At 39.2% G+C, this 18,048-nt stretch overlaps 1 protein-coding gene across 1 annotated transcript in view; it reads right to left on the reverse strand.

Annotated features, from left to right (window-relative positions):
* Positions 1 to 17,071, reverse strand: part of LOC111864969 (cell division cycle 5-like protein) — a 23,083-nt gene extending 6,012 nt beyond the window's left edge. The window contains exons 1-10 of the mRNA XM_023852623.2: positions 16,895 to 17,071; positions 16,515 to 16,780; positions 14,945 to 15,075; positions 14,467 to 14,795; positions 11,046 to 11,180; positions 8,609 to 8,945; positions 7,952 to 8,112; positions 6,223 to 6,394; positions 4,697 to 4,818; positions 349 to 525 (exon numbers count right to left, since the gene is read on the reverse strand). Coding sequence (XP_023708391.1) covers positions 349 to 525; positions 4,697 to 4,818; positions 6,223 to 6,394; positions 7,952 to 8,112; positions 8,609 to 8,945; positions 11,046 to 11,180; positions 14,467 to 14,795; positions 14,945 to 15,075; positions 16,515 to 16,780; positions 16,895 to 16,939 — 1,875 coding nt within the window. The 5' untranslated portion in view covers positions 16,940 to 17,071. The remainder of the gene's footprint in view (positions 1 to 348; positions 526 to 4,696; positions 4,819 to 6,222; positions 6,395 to 7,951; positions 8,113 to 8,608; positions 8,946 to 11,045; positions 11,181 to 14,466; positions 14,796 to 14,944; positions 15,076 to 16,514; positions 16,781 to 16,894) is intronic.
* Positions 17,072 to 18,048: the final 977 nt, after the last annotated feature.

The following is an 18,048-nucleotide window of genomic DNA, read 5'->3' on the forward strand; positions in this document are numbered from 1 at the left end:
AAAAAGTAACTACATGCATTTTAGCGACATAAGGTTTAAAGGGCCTGCCAGGACAGGGGTGGGATTTAAATACCCTTCGCGCCAGTCAAAGGGTTAAGTGCTGAAATTACTGACTTCAGCTCACTGAAATTGAACATTAAATGATGGAGAACCTTAAACTGAGGAACATTTAATGAGGGTTCCACCGTATATAGGTGCAACATGGCTATAATGGACTATCTAAGTATGATAGAAAATCCAAATCCTAAAACACGATATTCATCAAGTATAAAATGAACAATGTTCACTATAATTGTGTTGTATCTACTCAGCTCAATGCTGTTTTGTTTGTAGAAAGAAACTGCATACCTGGGCTAGTTGATCCTGGCTGTAGGTCTCATAGGGATGCTGCTCAAGGTACACTAAATGCTGTGCTTGGCTTGTCACTTGACCACGCTTCTTGGTTTCAACTGGTATGACAGGTGGTGAATAGACTGCGTCATAATGCAGCATTGTAATCATTTCTCTTTTGATAAATTCCTCAGCCTGAAAGTATCATACAGAAACCTTGCTGCATATATTACTATATGAAATTTCCAGATCCATATTTAATTTCTGTTTGTATTAACTGTACACATATTACAACAATTCCCAGATCCATCTACTGACTGAAACCATAAACATTCCCACTCTGACCTTAATCTTGCATACATACATAAATTTGTACATTCATACCACTGTGTGCTTGTCTGCCTGCTGGCCCACCCAGTCATCCATTCAGAATCATATATATATATATATAAAAGGAGAGGAAGAGAGAAGGAAAAAGTATCTTCTGTTAACAAATTGATTATTTTCACATGCACCTGTCTTTGCCCAATCCAGCCTTCTATGATACTTCTAAGAGTATTAAAGACTTAACGGTAAGCGACTGCAATGGAATAATATATAATAATTTAAAAGTAGATTCTAAAGGGTTCTAACGATGGGGAATAACACTCAAAATGACTGGGTTCTTAGACTTCGGCCATCACTGGGTATTCTAAAAACCACAGAATACGATGTTTCAGAAACTGGATTTGTTTCTGTCTTCAGGTGAGAGAGAAGGAAGACACCTACTATGTTAAGTCCCTTAGAAAGAGCTAACTTCAATCACTGGACACCTCATGCCAGTATAACTAGAGCTATATAAATACCTGAGACCAGGTATTGTCAAAGGAAGATAACATGAAAATATGCAATAAGAATTTTAATAAAGTATGCACAGACCTGAAACTAAGACAGAAAGGAAGGTGGATTTTTTTCCTTCAACAAACCAATTCCACAAAAACCAATACATAGGATTAAATGAAGAATTTATGAAACAATTTTGTGAATACTGCTAGTGTCATCTGTGGAGTAAAAACCGAATACTTGGTATGCTGACATATTTGTGGCCTGGCCTCATGCCCAAGGGTGGTTACAGACTTTCCTCAGCCATCTAAAGAGATTAAGGCCTTCCTTCCAGTTTGCTATGGAAGTAGAGCCAGAGAGTGTAATTCCTTTCTTGGTGTTCTTGTCATCAGGAAATAGATGGCACTGGTCACTGAAGTTTACAGAAAAATCCATCCATGCCTGGCCAACATCTCAGCTTCAAATCTAACCATCTGCCGCACGTGAAAAAGAGGTTTACCTCAGAGTTTACACGATAGAACTTCCACCATATGCCAAGGACAAGATCTGTTTAATGAGAGTACCACACGGCTCGATTCTTGCTCCTCTGCTTTTCTTGCTATACATAAATGATCTTCCCAAAACGATAAATACAGATAATAGCATGGTATTATATGCAGATGATACTAGTATCGTAATAACAGAACCCAATAAATTAAGCTATAAAATAAATTTTAACCAAACTTTTAAAGATATAAACACCTGGTTTAAGGCTAATTTACTTAAATTAAATTTCAATAAAACTCAATATATGGAGTTTAGAACCACGAAACGCTAGGATAGAGACCTACATCAGTTATGAACAGAAAAGTATGCCAAGTGCAACAGTAACTAAGTTCTTTGGTTTAACTATTGATGAAGTTTTATCTTGGCAACAGCATATAAATCTGATGATCAATAGACTAACTTCTACATGTTATGCGCTGCGCAACATTAAATATATAGTAACCTTTCCAACACTAAGGCTAATCTACTTTGCCTACGTTCACTCTGTGAGTTACGGCATAATTTTCTGGGGTAACTCCTCTCATGCCAAGAAAGTGTTTGTCTGACAAAAGAAAATCATTATAACCATAACGAACACTAAACCCAGGGATTCTTGTAGGAATATCTTTAAGCAATTGGAAACAATGACATTATATTCACTATATATATATATTCATTACTTCTCTTCATAATAAATAACAAACATATATTCAATTCCAATAATGAGATTCACGAATATATTGTATGTAACTCGAACCCATGATGACTTACATGTTCCTGCTGTGGAAACAGCAAAATTTAATAATGGAACGTACATAACAGCCATCAAAGTGTACAATCACCTCCCTCAGTCAATAAAGACCTTAGCCAATAANTACTGTCAACGGAGGTGGAAGTCTGTTCGACCAGTAACTGTTCCGACAAAAGTGAATGATGCACGTGTTCTTCAGCAACTGCTGCATTCGCCCTGATGAAGTCTACGACGAACGGCCTTGAAACTGAACGTCGGCGATCCATCCGTTCGCCGATTGTTTAAGGACATAGTTGGATTTCCGTACCGGATACGGGTTGAACAACGCTTGACACAGTCATACGAGGGGGGACCCAAAAATAACCGGAACCAACCTGTTGCGTGCGCATGCTTTGTAGTTATGAGTTGTGCTGCTAGGTGGTGTTAGCTGGGGGTCTCCCGCGACTGTTAGTGAGCTGGCGTCAGTCTGAGTTAAGTGGTTTGTCTGTTGTGCTCTGTTGTGTGCTCTGTTTCAACCCTTTGGCGATTAGTGAGATGGCCGACCAGAAGGAACAAAGAGTGCGCGAAATTTTGCTTGATCGTCGAAAGACCATTGACCAACTTTCTGAGGAAACGAACATCTCATGGAGCACGGTCCAGCAAATTTTAACCAAAGGTTTGCACATGAGACGGGTGTCTGCAAAATTTGTTCCTCGCTTGCTCGGAGATGACCAAAGAGAAAACCACGTGAATGTTTGCCGCGACTTTAAGAGTGAAGTGCAGAACGATCCAGAATTTCACGCACACTCTTTGTTCCTTCTGGTCGGTCATCTCACTAATCGCCAAAGGGTTGAAACAGGAACGCACACAACAGAGCACCACAGACAAACCACTTAACTCAGACTGACGCCAGCTCACTAACAGTCGCGGGAGACCCCCAGCTAACACCACCTAGCAGCACAACTCGTAACTACAAAGCATGCGCGTGCAACAGGTCGATTCCGGTTATTTTTGGGTCCCCCTTCGTATACTAATTTTTCAATTTTATGAATTGTATATTTTAGACTGCTATCGAATTATATATATTACGATTTAGTTTTTACAACATGATTGTGACAATGATAACTATTTACCTGCATTAGTTATTACAGTACATATAGTAATCTGACATGTTCTACATCCTAGGCACATTGTGACCAGAGAGGATTCATGGAATTTTAAAATGAATGAATGAGATTAGTAGCCTGAGACATGATCTTCAGTTAAATGGTCATCCCCAAGGTTTCACCTACAGTTATTAATTTCAAGGGTACCAGTTGTCCAAATAAAGAGGAAAAGCATCTGGGCTGTGTATATCTCACATGTAGTGTGTTTCGTAGATGTTCAAACATATAAGGAATTGATACAACATTATGATAATTTTCAAAACGAAACACACTATTGGAATTCACTCATGAAAACCAGGCCAGAAAGAGATCTGCAACAAACAACACAGTATATTTATAGCATTCTCTGTGAATGTAGTAGAAGCTACATTGGTGAAAGAAGCAGACCTCTAGTTGCGTGGCTCTGTGAACAGACACAATCTCAAAGATGGTCTTCTAGAAAGATCAAAATTAGCCCAAGATGACTATAAAGAGGGTCACAGTGTAGGCTGGGTTGAAGCAAGAATTTTGGAAATTGAAAGTAACAGCAGGCATAGGAAATACAAGGAATCAACACACATGGCATGCCTAACCAATCCAATCAGCCAACCCACTTTGGACATTTCTCTGATCTGGATCCCTCTTAGCAGCAATGGGGTTACCAACTCACAAAAAAGATGAGTAGGACATGACAGATTCTCATGGGTTTCTATAATGTTTTAGTTCCAAGTGTTCAGCTTGTACTTCACAGATACTGCTAGTGGTGGGCACAAAATGATTTAATAAATTCTCCATTTAATCCTATGCATTGGTTTTCACAGGCAAGGTTTGTTGGCACATTTTTCACCTTCCTTTCTATCTTAGTTTCAGGTCTATGTATGCTTTATCTCAATTTTTATTGCATAACATAAGACTCAGACTGAGACATGACTTGTCCAGTGTTTGACGTTGCCTTTTTCTAAGGGACCAAACAGAGTAGGTGTCTTCCGCTTCCCTCACCTGAGGACAGAAACTGCTGCAGTTTATGAAACGTTGTGTTCTCTAAGTTTTACAATATCAGATGATGGAGAAAGTCCAAAAACCTGATAATTCTGAATAACTTCAAACTACAGCACCTGCAACAAAATGGGCACACACAACTGACCTTCTGTAGTTCTGTGAGTGGGGGGTCTGTGTGAGGTGGACGCAGTACTGCCGTGTTGACTTCCACTGGTCGAGGTAAGTCCCGCTGAACTGGCTGTGAACGACTCTGCATCTCCAGTTCGCCTAACACAAGGCATCACAATATAAATATAACAAATTAAATGGATATCAGAAAAAGGTAAAGTTTCCACTGTTTCTGTGCATCACATAACAATGACACATAAGAGCAGTGGTAAAGTTCCACGTAACCTACATCTTGGCATTATATGAAGGTGAGTGGTCACCTCCAAGCTCTGGCAACATTACACACATGCTAACAGATTCCAGTACTCATGAAACAGGAGGCTGAGGGGCCAGAGAACTGGTCTGCATATAGTCGCAAAGAAAATCATCTGTGCTTAAGTGCTACTATTATGTAACACAGTTTCTATATAACTTGCATTTGCCTAGTTGTTTAAATCTCGTATTTTAGTATATCAGTACAGATTCAAGGTCATGATAGGCTCAGGTAAATACAGTAAAACTTGGTTATAGCAACATCGGTTTCTGCGACACCTTGTCTATTGCGTCAAATATTCAATGGTACGAACTAATTCCTCATAAAGCAACTGTTTTTATACCTTGCTTAGTACGACATGCACAAATGCATCAACCTCGTATGTAACGTCATTTTCATTCCTGAATTTCTCTGATATCGTGGGAAAGTTCGATGTGTCTGCCCACCCTCACTTTCTCTACTTGCTGACGTGACTGTCCTGGAAGAATACGACCGCGGGCTGCAAGAGGAGCGTGGGTTTTATGCGAAAACAAGGGTGTGGGGTGGGACTGCGTGAATAGTGCAAGAGGACGCGGCAGGTTGTTAACTGCATTCCTTTCCTAGAATCTTGTCTAACAGGACCTCACATTGTCTACTTACCCTATAGTGTTCCTGCCTAAACCCAGAGAAGTGCAGTAGCGAAAACATGGCAATGAAAAGGAAAGTTTTAAGCATTGAAGAGAAAGTTAAAGTGATTCATGAAATATTGTGTGTACTCGTATTGTCAGTGAAAAGCGCTGTAACAGGTCTTTGATATTACACATTTGGGCAATTCCACGTTAATGTTACGTTAGTCTGTACTTAACTACGTATTTCACAAAAAAAATGCAACATTTTAACTCGGTTTTTGGTAGATTTTTACGTGACTAACATAAGGCTACTGTGAAAGTGCCCATTTCGGTTACAACGACATTCGTTTATAACGACACTATTTTTAGGTCCCTTTGATGACATTATAACCAAGTTCTACTGTATAGTAATTCCAGTCCCAATCATATCAACATTTGCTACAATGACCATTAAGTAACATTTTGTGTCCTTTGTGAAACATTTTAATACACTGAACTTGAACCTTAAAAATGGGGGAAAACCTTAAATTGGGAAACATTAACTAGAGATCTGGAATAGTATATTAATGCATGAAATTAATATATGAATTCTCTAAAAGTAAGATAGCACACTAATATTGTGAGAAGATGTGTTTTACACACGTTTGGCCTTCAACTCGGCAAGGTATCTGGTGTCCACATCCGCTTGGTCCTCTACACTGTTTGCAGCTTCTACTGGAGCTTCCATTTCTATCTCAGAATCTGGGACAACTATCTCATAATCATTCCTTGGGGCAGGCAGAGAGCTCAACCCAGATCGAAGCTGCTCTTTTAACTGAAAAATATTATTAGTAAAAGGCTCAATAATAAATACAAAATATTATAGTAAAACTCAATACTTACACTTAATAAACAGATATTTTTATAATTAAAAACACAGTCTTCTAAAGGTGAACAATTTCCATTTTTACTTTCTTCTAAAAACATGTCATACAGAATTTGCAAGTACTCGTATGTTAACAATCTATCTCTAAACACAATTTAATGTCATGATTCATGAGTTATCACTACCAAACCAAAAACTGCATGGCTGCCCTAAAATATTATATTCCTTAAAAAAATACTTCCAAAGCCTTCTGAAGCCAATTTTTAAGAAGCAGAAAATTGTATGGCAGCAATGCAGAATGTGTATTCAGTATCCGATGAGATGGTGACACCACTTGAAACTGGATATCCTCTGAGATCATGTTTGTATTGCAAATAGGAAATTGAAAAGGATAATGGTAGGGAGGGCTCGTGGCCTCTAGTTCCATGATTTTCATATTAAGTTTCATACAAATCTGTCATTTCTGAAGTTACTGGGGAGGGAGACATATGAAGAGGCAGATCAAGAGTCACATGTATATAATCTCCATCTGTGGAAACTGCAGCTAGAGATGGAAACTGCTGAACCCTCTCACTGAATTTTTAACAGATATTTTACTGCTTTGTCTAATATGTTTGTTAGGCCTAAGTAAAGAAACTGAAATTATATGTGTGTAAAAGAATTTCAGGACTTTGATCTTTTTTTTGGAATATGAATTAAAATGAATCCAGTTATATCTTACATTTTAATTTTTTAGGAAGTCGGCTCCTATTTAAAATTAGTAATTCATAATATTATACTTCAGAATCCCATTAATTTTTCCATCCTTCTTTTAGCTCATTTTTATTTTACAGATGTTTCACTTACAGTGCGACCATCATCACTCATGGAGCTGAGCCTTTCTTGAGAAACTGCCAATTGTGCAGATACTCAAGGACTGCCCAGCATTTTATGGAACCTGAAGGTTCATTACCGTGTTCACAAGAGCCCTCCACTGGTCCCTATCCTGAGCCAGATCAATCCAATCCATACCATTCCATCCTATCTTTCTGAGATCCATTTTAATATTGTTCACCCACCTATGCTTTGGTCTTCCCTGTGGTTTACTTCCTTCTGGCTTTAGTGTGACCATCATCAGGTAATATATTTGTATTGTGTGTGAGTTGATAATCTGTTACAACTCATTATCATTCATGGAAGCCTTATCTTAACTGATTAGAACTGAAGATTAAATCAAAGTTTTGGTGTATTAAAAATTAATTAAATTAGTATGCTTCACTGTATCTTCCTGTCCTTGGCTTAACCCGTTGCCGTGGTTCGTCGTGTATGTTTCGTCAGGGATTTAAATCGTCTGGGGGGGTTNTGGGTGTACTTGCATATTAGGCATTGAAGTTATTAGCTTAAAGTGAAGGTTAAAATCAAGTTGAAACTTATTCAATGTTACTGAACTGAATAAATGCCACTGCTTCCTTCAGTCATTGGCAGAGCTGTGCTGTGATGCTGGTTTGGGAGATGTATCATATTTACCTGGCGCTGATAATTATGCATGGCTTGGGGTGTATCCCCAACATCCAACCCCTCTTCTGGATTAATGCTTAGTTTATCACGAATGGGTGTAGGTGCAACAGCACCCCTACTGCCATCTAGGTTTGGTGTATGGAAACCCCCACCAGCTGGAGTATGAAGCGCTAGAGGGAATGAAGTGAACAAAACCTATTGGTCTATTTTACTTACAATTATGAAAAATATACATTTGTGCACACACAAGCAAAGCAAGAGATATTTAAATGCTTACAATTTTAATCTCTAGGTAAATCTGATGTCATCTAGTTTTCAAACTGTTAAGTACATTCAAAAGCAAAAATATGCCATTTCTGATTCCCACTCAACATTTTTTTCAGAACAATCATGCCAAAATAAACTAGGAGTATCAAAAATTTAATTTAATTTTTAAAAATACATGTTTCAAGTTGCAAGTAGATACAAACTGTATTTGCTGATACTGTTCTTGGTTTGTTAGTGTTTAAAAGAGCAACTAAAGCCAGACAGTACAGTCCTTCCTGAGAATCTGGTCTTTAGGTCATTCAAGAAACTACATACCTCTTTTGACAAGTTCATTATAAAAGGTGGACCACTAAAAATACAGACTTCTGTGAAGAAGGGGATATGGAATGAAGTACTAACCATCACTACGTTGGCTTCTGAATGGAGTTGCAAGCACAGTGTTTGGTGTGGTGACAATTTCCCGTTGTGGAGTCATCCCTGAGAAATCTGAGCTATGCAAGGGTGTATTCAATCCTCCTTTAAGAGGTGTGTCTACATGGGTGAGAGCCATCATGTTCTGAGCCTCCTGCAAGATCCTATCAGTTGTCAGTGCCGGAGTACGGGGTGTTCGAGTGCCCCCTGCAGGAGTCAGAGAATAATCAGCTAGCAGCGTATCTGAAGGCTGGTGTCCGCCCTCAGTAGCGACTTCTCGTGCTGCTTCACTGGCACGCCCCAGTTTCACCACCTGTTGCAGCTCCTGTGAGGAAATCATGCAAAATCAAGTCGACTCCTAAACGAGTCATTTTAAAAAAATGAATGCACATTTATGCAATTGAAAACATTATCTCATCACATCAAAGTCCCTACCCATACAATTTTTATATAGCATAAACACGTGACAAAATTATTTTTGTGCTAATTTTTTCAATAACAATGTTCCACAACCTGAAGCAGAAGAAGAAATATAAAAATGTGATACTTCACAACATTCCCATACTTTTACTACTCAGGAAACCACCCTGAAGTATAGTGACCAGGCTGTGGGCTGGGCAGCTGAGCAATCAGAGCCAACTCCTTGCAAGTGAAAGAGATCTTTCTCTGCTCCAGCATCCAGACTGACTCTGGAGTCACCCACAATCCTGTCCAATGGGGATAAACTGGTCAGAACATGAAGCTCCACTCACTTCCACTTAGTGCTGAGGTGCACTGAGCTACTACACTTTTTCTTCCCACAAACACCTTCTTGGTGTGGTATTATTTATGAATAAGAACAATTTCATTGAGATCAGAGGACAGTGTCAGGAAATCAGTGGGAACCTAAAAATTTGTAACAAGAAAATGCTTATTTGGTAAATCTCTTCATATTGTGACACGATGCCCAACAGCTGAAATAGTGAAGTCAGAATAGACATTCATTTCTAGGCACAACTTGGTAAACACATTTCCTGTGGCAATGAATACACAAGCAACAATCGAGTAATCTGTGTTGCTATGCAATGGAACTGTAAACATGCCTTCTCAACAGCAGAGAGGCTGTGTTTTCCGTGTTCATGCAAAATGGTTACAAAGACGAGTTCATTTGAGAGGTAGTAGTGGAGTTGGTCAAGTTTTGAGAAGCCAGGACATGAGCCTGGGAGCAGAGGAATTGAACTGAGTCAAGTTTTCAGAATTGGCAGTTGCAGAGTAATGGTAAGAAAGGAATTATGCCGTAAAATGAGACTTCATGTGTGATTTAAAGTTACAGTGGGACTAATATAAATCCATTGCCTGAATATGACTAGTAAAGACTGAGAACCCTAGTGCATGAAAATAGTGATAATGATGTACTGTCTGTAGTCCTGAGTTGTGTGAATAAGATGTCAATAAATCCAGTCATCCAATCCAGGACCTATCTATAAGTTAAGCACACAACCCCTACACGTGACAATATCATCAGTAGCAGTGTACAGTGAAGTTCTTTTAGGCCAGATAACGAAGTATGACAGGATAAAAAATAATGCTATTCTGGTTCTTAGAATCATTCTTCAAAATGACATAGCCAGAATGCCATGCAGCCACACTTAAGTACCTTACTGTGTGCAATTATATTAAAACCACTGAGTAACAGTGACAAAAGTTCCACAGGTGGCAGACTCATAGAAGGAGACAAACAATTAAGGTAAAATGTTAATGTTTAGGCACATTCAGACTTTTAACACATACAGTGGCCTATGTGGAAGCATCCCACATGTATTCTATGTATTCTACGTGACTGTAAGGCCATAGTTTATTTAAGATTTCATCACCTGGGTCGATTCTTCATGGAACCAAGTGACTTTTATGACGGCCCCATAAATAAAGTCCTACATTTCCATTGAAGTGTAGGATTAATAAAGGGTTAATCCAAAGGGGAAGCACAAAGATCATTGAAGGTTGCAGTGCAAGGGCCAGATTTTATGGCCCACCCCTTACACACATATATATATATATATTCTGTAGAAGTCCTACAAAGATGCATTTCAAATTTTAACTGATAACAAATATTGCAAAATGAACCAACAACTATACAACTGTGCAATTATATATTACTGAGATGAATCCACATTTATTAACACTAGTCCAACAAAATTATTTTCCTGCAATTATAGTTTTGCTTTGTTCTCAAACCTCTGACTTTGGGGCATGTCTCAAGTATGGATACATATAACACTCACAAAGAAGAAAAGTAAGACAAATGAATATAGGCTGCTATGTGTTTATAAACATTTCAAAATAAATGTGCTGCCTCCATCTTCAGGGTAAAAGGCCACTCATCACAGTCACTATAATGAGAACCTCCAATCTCAGAAATCAATATATACAGACTGTACAACTATACCTGATCTGATATCTGAGGTTCTGGTAAAACCAACTTGCTGCGCTTCTTGGCTGGCTCTTGATTCTGCAGCATAGCCATAGGTATGTCATTCTCCTTTCGCTGTTTCAATTTCTGCTTGTCCTTACGGCGCTCACGCTAAAACAAATATAGAACATGTACATTATGACAAATTATACAAGGGAAATCTTTACGCAAACTTAGCAAACTGCAAAGGACAGCTTGCTTGGGAATTACGGGAGCAATGAGAACAGCTCCAATGGAAATCCTACTAGGACTCCTTCCACTGCATTTACAGATGGACGCAGAGGCCAAGTTAGGGAATTACATATTACGTTGCAATGATCAATGGAGACCTAAATCCGAAGGTTTTGGACATGCATACATGACTTGGGACATGAAAAAAGAAACCATCCTACAGATGGGATCTGATAAAATGCTACCAAACCATGTTTATGATAGACCCTTCTTGATCAGATTACCTGATAGAAGTGAATGAGAAGAGAGGTTTCAACCCAAGAGAAAGGAGGGACTAATCTGGTATATAGATGGCTTCAAGACAAATAAAGGCACTGGAGCTGAGGTGTATTGTGATGTAACGAGGCAGAAGCATACCTCCAGACTTGGTCAGTACATAACAGTATTCCAGGCAGAGGTGTATGCCATTAAGGCATGCACAGTTGAGAATTTAGATAGGAACTATAGATATAGGAACATCTATATCCTATCAGACAATCAAGGTGCAATTAAAGCATTTGGTACATACCAAATCACTTCAAAATTGGTTTGGGACTGCCACCAATTACTCATACATCTGGCCAGACATAATAGAATACAACTGATATGGGTGCCAGGTCATGAGGGTATTGCCAGGAATGAAATGGCAGATCAACTGGCAAGAACAGGATCTGAACAGCCATTCACAGGACCTGAGCCAGCTTGCTGCATCTCAATTGGAGTTGCCAAAAAAAGTGATCAGGGACTGGACTGACAGAAATCATAAAAAATACTAGGTATCCATAATTAGACTCAAACAGGCAAAGGGTTTTATATCAGGACCCTCTGCCAAAAGAATGAGGGGCCTGTTAAAATTAAACAGAGATCAACTAAGATGGGTGGTAGGATTACTTACCAGACACTGTCACCTAAAAGGGCACCTTTCCAAGCTGGGACTGACAGATAACCCAACTTGTGAAAGGTGCCTACAAGAAAACGAATCAGCCACACATCCCGTGTGATTGTGAGGCCATATCTTATTTAAGATTTTGTCACTTGGGTCAGTTTTTTATGGATTAAAGTGACTTTTATGATGCCTCCATAAGCAGGGTCCTACACTTTATTAAAAGTATAGGATTAATAAAGGGCAAATCCGAGGGGAAGCACAATAGAGCACTGAAAGTCATAGTGTGGGGGCCAGTTTATATGACCCACCCCTTATATATATTACATTACATTACATTACATTAAGGGAAATCCAGATATATACCAAATTATGTAACTAGAGCGATGTTTCATCCTGACACTGATGAAAACACATTCCATTAACCTCTAACTGACAATACACATTTTAATTCCCTGAAGCAAAAGTAATCTTTTGCATCTGTATCAAAGTGCAATTGTTTGACAAAAAATATAAGAAGCAAGCAATTGAATGGTTTGAGAGTAGCTCCGAGGAGAGACAAAAGAGATTAGCTTTCCTTTCATATTCTGTTAACAAAGACTTACTGTTAAACTACAGTGTTTAATCATTTCTTATTCACTACATGTTTACACACATTGTGGGTATCATCAGGTAAAACACGTACATATTAAAGCAAGACACCTGATGACCACAAGATGGTCGAAACATGTAGTGAATAAGAAATAATAAAACACTGTCTCTGAATTATAAGTTTGTATTTAGACTGCTTAGTTACAACTTGCAACAGAAGGGAAATGCAATGCGAATATAAAATTACTACTCTGATTTCAATTACGCTTTATTCAGGACACCAGAACAATAGAAAAAGGCAGGAAGAGAGATTTTCATCACAGTCACAAATATGACGGTAAAAGAAATTTAAAACATGAGCTGGAACAAAATGGTAACAAAAATATCTGCACAGAAAGACAAAGAAATGTAACCGCACCATTGAAATCCCTCCCCCCTCTTTTTATTTCAGTAGCTTATCAAGTACACAATAAGAATTACGAAGAAACATAGGTTTAAGACACACAGTCAGAACAAGCAGTAGGCGATGAGCAGATAGACCTAACTTGCGCGGACAAGGACATCTGCTAGTCCTTGCGTCCAAGCATCTGGTGTTGTTTTCGAAAAGGGCAGAAATGAAACTTCAAGGAACCCCACTGAGTTTCTTTAGAAATTGAGAAGTTGACTTACAGCGGCAAGCCACTTTGAGAATTCAAGAAGTGACAGTCCCTACCAGCCGTAAGTCAAAAGTGGGAGTGCCAGGAGATCATCAGCGACCCCTCATAAGTTGCATCGCTGTCAATTTTGCCGTTTGGTATCTCAGGCCGAAACTCCCTCTAAAACAATCGGTCATTGGCCGGAACCAAAATTAAGCCAACTCCCCTTATTTGAAACAGCCTATCAGGGAAATTAGCAGGAGAGAAGAAGAGGCGGATACAACGCAGTTAGGACCTCTGGCTCGGCAGAGAGTCCAGTTTAAGATTTTAGTCTGCTACAAACTTTTGAACTTGTTGGAGGCAAACCCCGCGATTATACTTGCTTGTTAAGTAAAATAATTCTTAGAAGTGCAAAGTTTGGCCATAACTTAAAAGAGATCTAGCTTAATCCATAAGCGGACGGTGGTAAGTCGACCTGATCGGGCAATTTGAGCAAGTGCAACACCGGCTGTTTGGAAGCTGAAACTAGGCCTGATTGTGTGGATTTATACCACTGAGTGACTGTAAGAAAACAATAAAGTGTTCTAGTGGTACAGTGCATTGTGTTGGTCAGAAGTGCTTCACCCTCACTTGTCCGAGCCTGACCCGTAGCCGACCTGAGGAGAGACTCATCACCAGGAGCTAGTCAAACTCATCGCCAGCTTCCACCCACTCACGCCTTCCCTCCTTTATAATGAATTGCAAACCGCACCTAGCTGTTTGCTGGCGCCCATAACATCAAGTCCTATCCTGAAATTCCATCCCCCGTAATCAGCAATGGAAGGAGGAAGAGGTGGAGCCTGGTCAAGCCAGAACCAGCCACGCCCCAACAACTTCAACAGAGGCAGCACCAGGTAGGGCAGTCAAAGTGACGCTGAACATAAGGCGAACAAGACGGACGGTAAGAAAGGTGGCAACCAACTTGTGGGCAAGAAGCCTCAAGGGAGGACGGTTAAAGAAACTAACAGTTGAACAATGCAATAATTTGATCAAAAAATTTCTACAGATGTCACAAACTGTAAAGTGTTCAGAAACCAACCTCTTCCTTCTCTGTTCGCAGCTCTCCATCAAGATGCTGCTGCCTGAGTCGGCTAAAATCAGGAGCCGCCGGATCAAATAACTCATTGCTAGTATCATGAAATCCTGGTTGAGGGAGCTTTTCAAATGGGATTTCTGCATTATAGTCTAGCCCCCGCTTCTTTTTCTTCCTAGGGGCCAATTCAATTCCAGCTGCTCGCAATTCTCTCCGTTTCTGTAAAGCTGCCAATCTACGTGCTTCTTCTAATTGCTTCTCCCTAGCTTTACGTTTTGCTTTCTTTCCCTGAGTATTTGCAAGTCGTGCACGTGCTTCAGATAACATCTCCAACTCTGCAACGAAAGAAGTCATCATTTACAGCTGATATTAAACAACTCTTTTGCACAAAAGCAAATGTGTGTATATACAAAATCCTTGAATTTTCTCTATTATTGAACCACACTAGAAACAAACCAAATTTCTGATCTATCACTATCTTTACCATCTTCATCCATGTCCTTTGGATCTGGACGTGCAGGTTTTGTCTCTGGATTGGGGTCAATTTCCCCAGGCTTCAACTTACGTGGGTCATCTGCAGCATCCTCTCCATCCTCCTTCTTCTGTGCCTGATCTCTGTAAAATAATAATAATACTAAAGACTAAGTTATAGTTACAGGAGTCCATAAATTTAAATTATACAGCAGATAATTTTTGTTGTCTTCGCTGGGACTGTTTGGGCATGTGGTAGTGTAGTTGGTTGAGGCACTATGCTACAAGCTGGGAGGTCATGGGTTCGAGTCATGATCAGGTGGACTTTTTTTCATTTTACCTAATCCTTCCAGCCACAGTATAGCCTTGGGGTCGACTAGGCCTCTAACACAAATGAGTACCAGGATTCTTCCTGGGGTGTAAAAGGCAGCTGGTGAGCAAGGCTGACAACCTTACTGAGTTTTTCCAAACAGTGTTTTTGGAACCTGAATCTGTTTCCATCTATATGTGTAAGGGAGAATATGTTCTAACTGAATTGGGCCCATTAGAAAGAGCTAGTCTCATTTACTTACTTACTTACTTACTCATGGAACATGATTTTGCCCTGCATTTTGGTGATGAGACAGCAACATATACTTAGTTTTCTCAGTGTTTACTTCTAGACCAACCTCTTTACTTGCGTCAATTAAAGTTTGTGTGTTTCTCTTTATGGTATCTACATTATCACCCAGTAGATTCACATCATTGGCATAGGCCAACAGCTGATGTGATCCGTTTAATTTCAGTCCCACCTGGTTTCCCTGGAACTTCCTAATGGCATATTCTAAAGCAAAGTTGAAAAGGGGTGGCAATAAAGCATATCCTTGTTTTAGACCATTATGGATAGGAAATTTATCAGGCAAATGTTTACCTACACGGACTTTACTATACGTTTCATTTAAATGCATTTTAATCAACCTAACTAGTTTCATGGGTATCCCAAATTCTATCAGAATACTGTACAGTACTTCCCTCCTAACCAAATCATAGGCTTTCTTGAAGTCTAAGTCTCATTCACACATAGCTTAAATTTCCAGTGTGCTAAATAATGAAAATTATAAACGAATGACTGTAGGCTGGGGGCATGTGGTAGCGTAGTTGGTTGAGACATTATGCTACAAGCTGGAAGGTTGTGGGTTTGTCTCCCGATGAGGTCATTGAATTTTTCAATTGACTGAATCCTTCCAGCTGCACTACGGCCCCAAGGTCAACTCAGCCTCTAACAGAAATGAGTACCAGAAATCTTGGAGTTAAAGGGTGGCCAGCCTGTAAGACTAACAACCTCACTGCTATCTGTGAGCCGACTGTCTAGAAAATGTTGGAATCACAACGTCTCACAACCCTATGGGCTTCGTGGCCTGTTACATGGATAGCTTTACCTTTCTTTTATCTATAAGACCTACATAGAAGACCTAATTTGCTCATTAGTATTGTGATATACAAATAAGGAGACAGAGACTACATTTTACAAGTCAGACCTACTTTCTACAAATAAAATGCCACATACTAAGTATCAATTCTATATCTTAAAAAGACATACATACAGCAGGTACTCGTAACGTTCCAAACACTGTGCTGCTGTTCGTCCAATGATAGGTGCAATGGTTCGCCATTGAGTTGGCATCAATTTTGCTAGATGCAATAGTTTCTCATCTTCTTCACGGCTCCACTCTGTTTTCTTTATACTTGGATCCAGCCATTCATACCAACGAGCTTTGCATTGCTTTGCTGACTTCCTATGTAGTAGTGATGCAATACGGGACCATTGGTTTTTGCCATATTTCATCACTGCTGCCTTCAAGATCTCATCCTGATTTATATAATGAAATTTCATATCAGAAAATATACATTAATATATCAAAATTAGCCACCGCCAAAATGTACATAACCTGAAAAGCAACTCGAAGTACCTATCATTCCTTACCTCTGTGTTCCTCCACACACCACCTTTTATCATTATACGAGGCATGATTAGGCTTTCGGCTTTAAGCGATGGAACAAAAGGCACAAGCGAATTGCTTAAAATGAAGTTTTAATACTCAAACACTACGTGTACATATACACAATATGGCTACGTTCTTTGCTCTTTATCGCTCTTAAATCTCACAACGCTCACAACGGCGAAATTTGAAACTTTACCGACAGAGAGCAGACTTGAGACGCTTGAAACTTGGCGGGAACTGAGTATTAGGGGCATTAGGGGTGAGCCATAAAACTGGCTGTAGCACTGCGATTGTAACCGTTTATAATGTTTTCAGAATCGTTCAGAAAGTTCAAAATTACTGCTTTTTTTGGAGTATGTCCATCGTCTCTTATTCTGACCCAAGTTTTATTTGCAATCACAAACAGAGCCAAGGAGAATATGTACTGTGAGGCCAGAGGTAATATATTTAATATTTTAAAGAATTTTCTGCAGATCCCTAGGTCTTGCCTTCATTAGTATTCTAACCATTCGCTTTTGAAGTTTAAAAATAATTGAGCTATGTGAAGAGGTTCCCCAAAAAATCAATCCGTATGACATAACTGAATGAAAATACGCATGATAAATCATCTTAAGGGAGTTCAATGATACAAAAGGTCTAATTACTCTTGCACCATAACAAGCTTTAGTGAGTTTAACAGCCAAATTTTCAATATGAGACTTCCATGACATATTATTATGTAATACCAACACCAAAAACTTTAATTCCGTAGTATAGGGAATAATTTTATTGTTGTATGTGACTTGAGTTTCAAAGTTGTTTGCATGTTTAAGGCTGAATTTCATACAATAAGTTTTATCCACATTTAACGAGAGTAAATCTGCCTTAAACCACTTTGCCACACTATTAAAAACTGATTTCAGGTTACTGTCCAATGATTTATTTAATCCGTCTTGCAGTGCATACATTCATTTATCTCCTTCTTTCCCTCGCACTACATGTTTCGGCATAATAATGGCATTATTATGCCGAAACATGTAGTGCGAGGGAAAGAAGGAGATAAATGAATGTATGCACTGCAAGACGGATTAAATAAATCATTGACTTAAATCAGTGCAACAGGACGCTAAAATATAACATTACTGTCCAATACTGT

Source organism: Cryptotermes secundus, unplaced genomic scaffold, assembly GCF_002891405.2.
Source record: "Cryptotermes secundus unplaced genomic scaffold, Csec_1.0 scaffold209, whole genome shotgun sequence".
NCBI lineage: Eukaryota > Metazoa > Arthropoda > Insecta > Blattodea > Kalotermitidae > Cryptotermes > Cryptotermes secundus.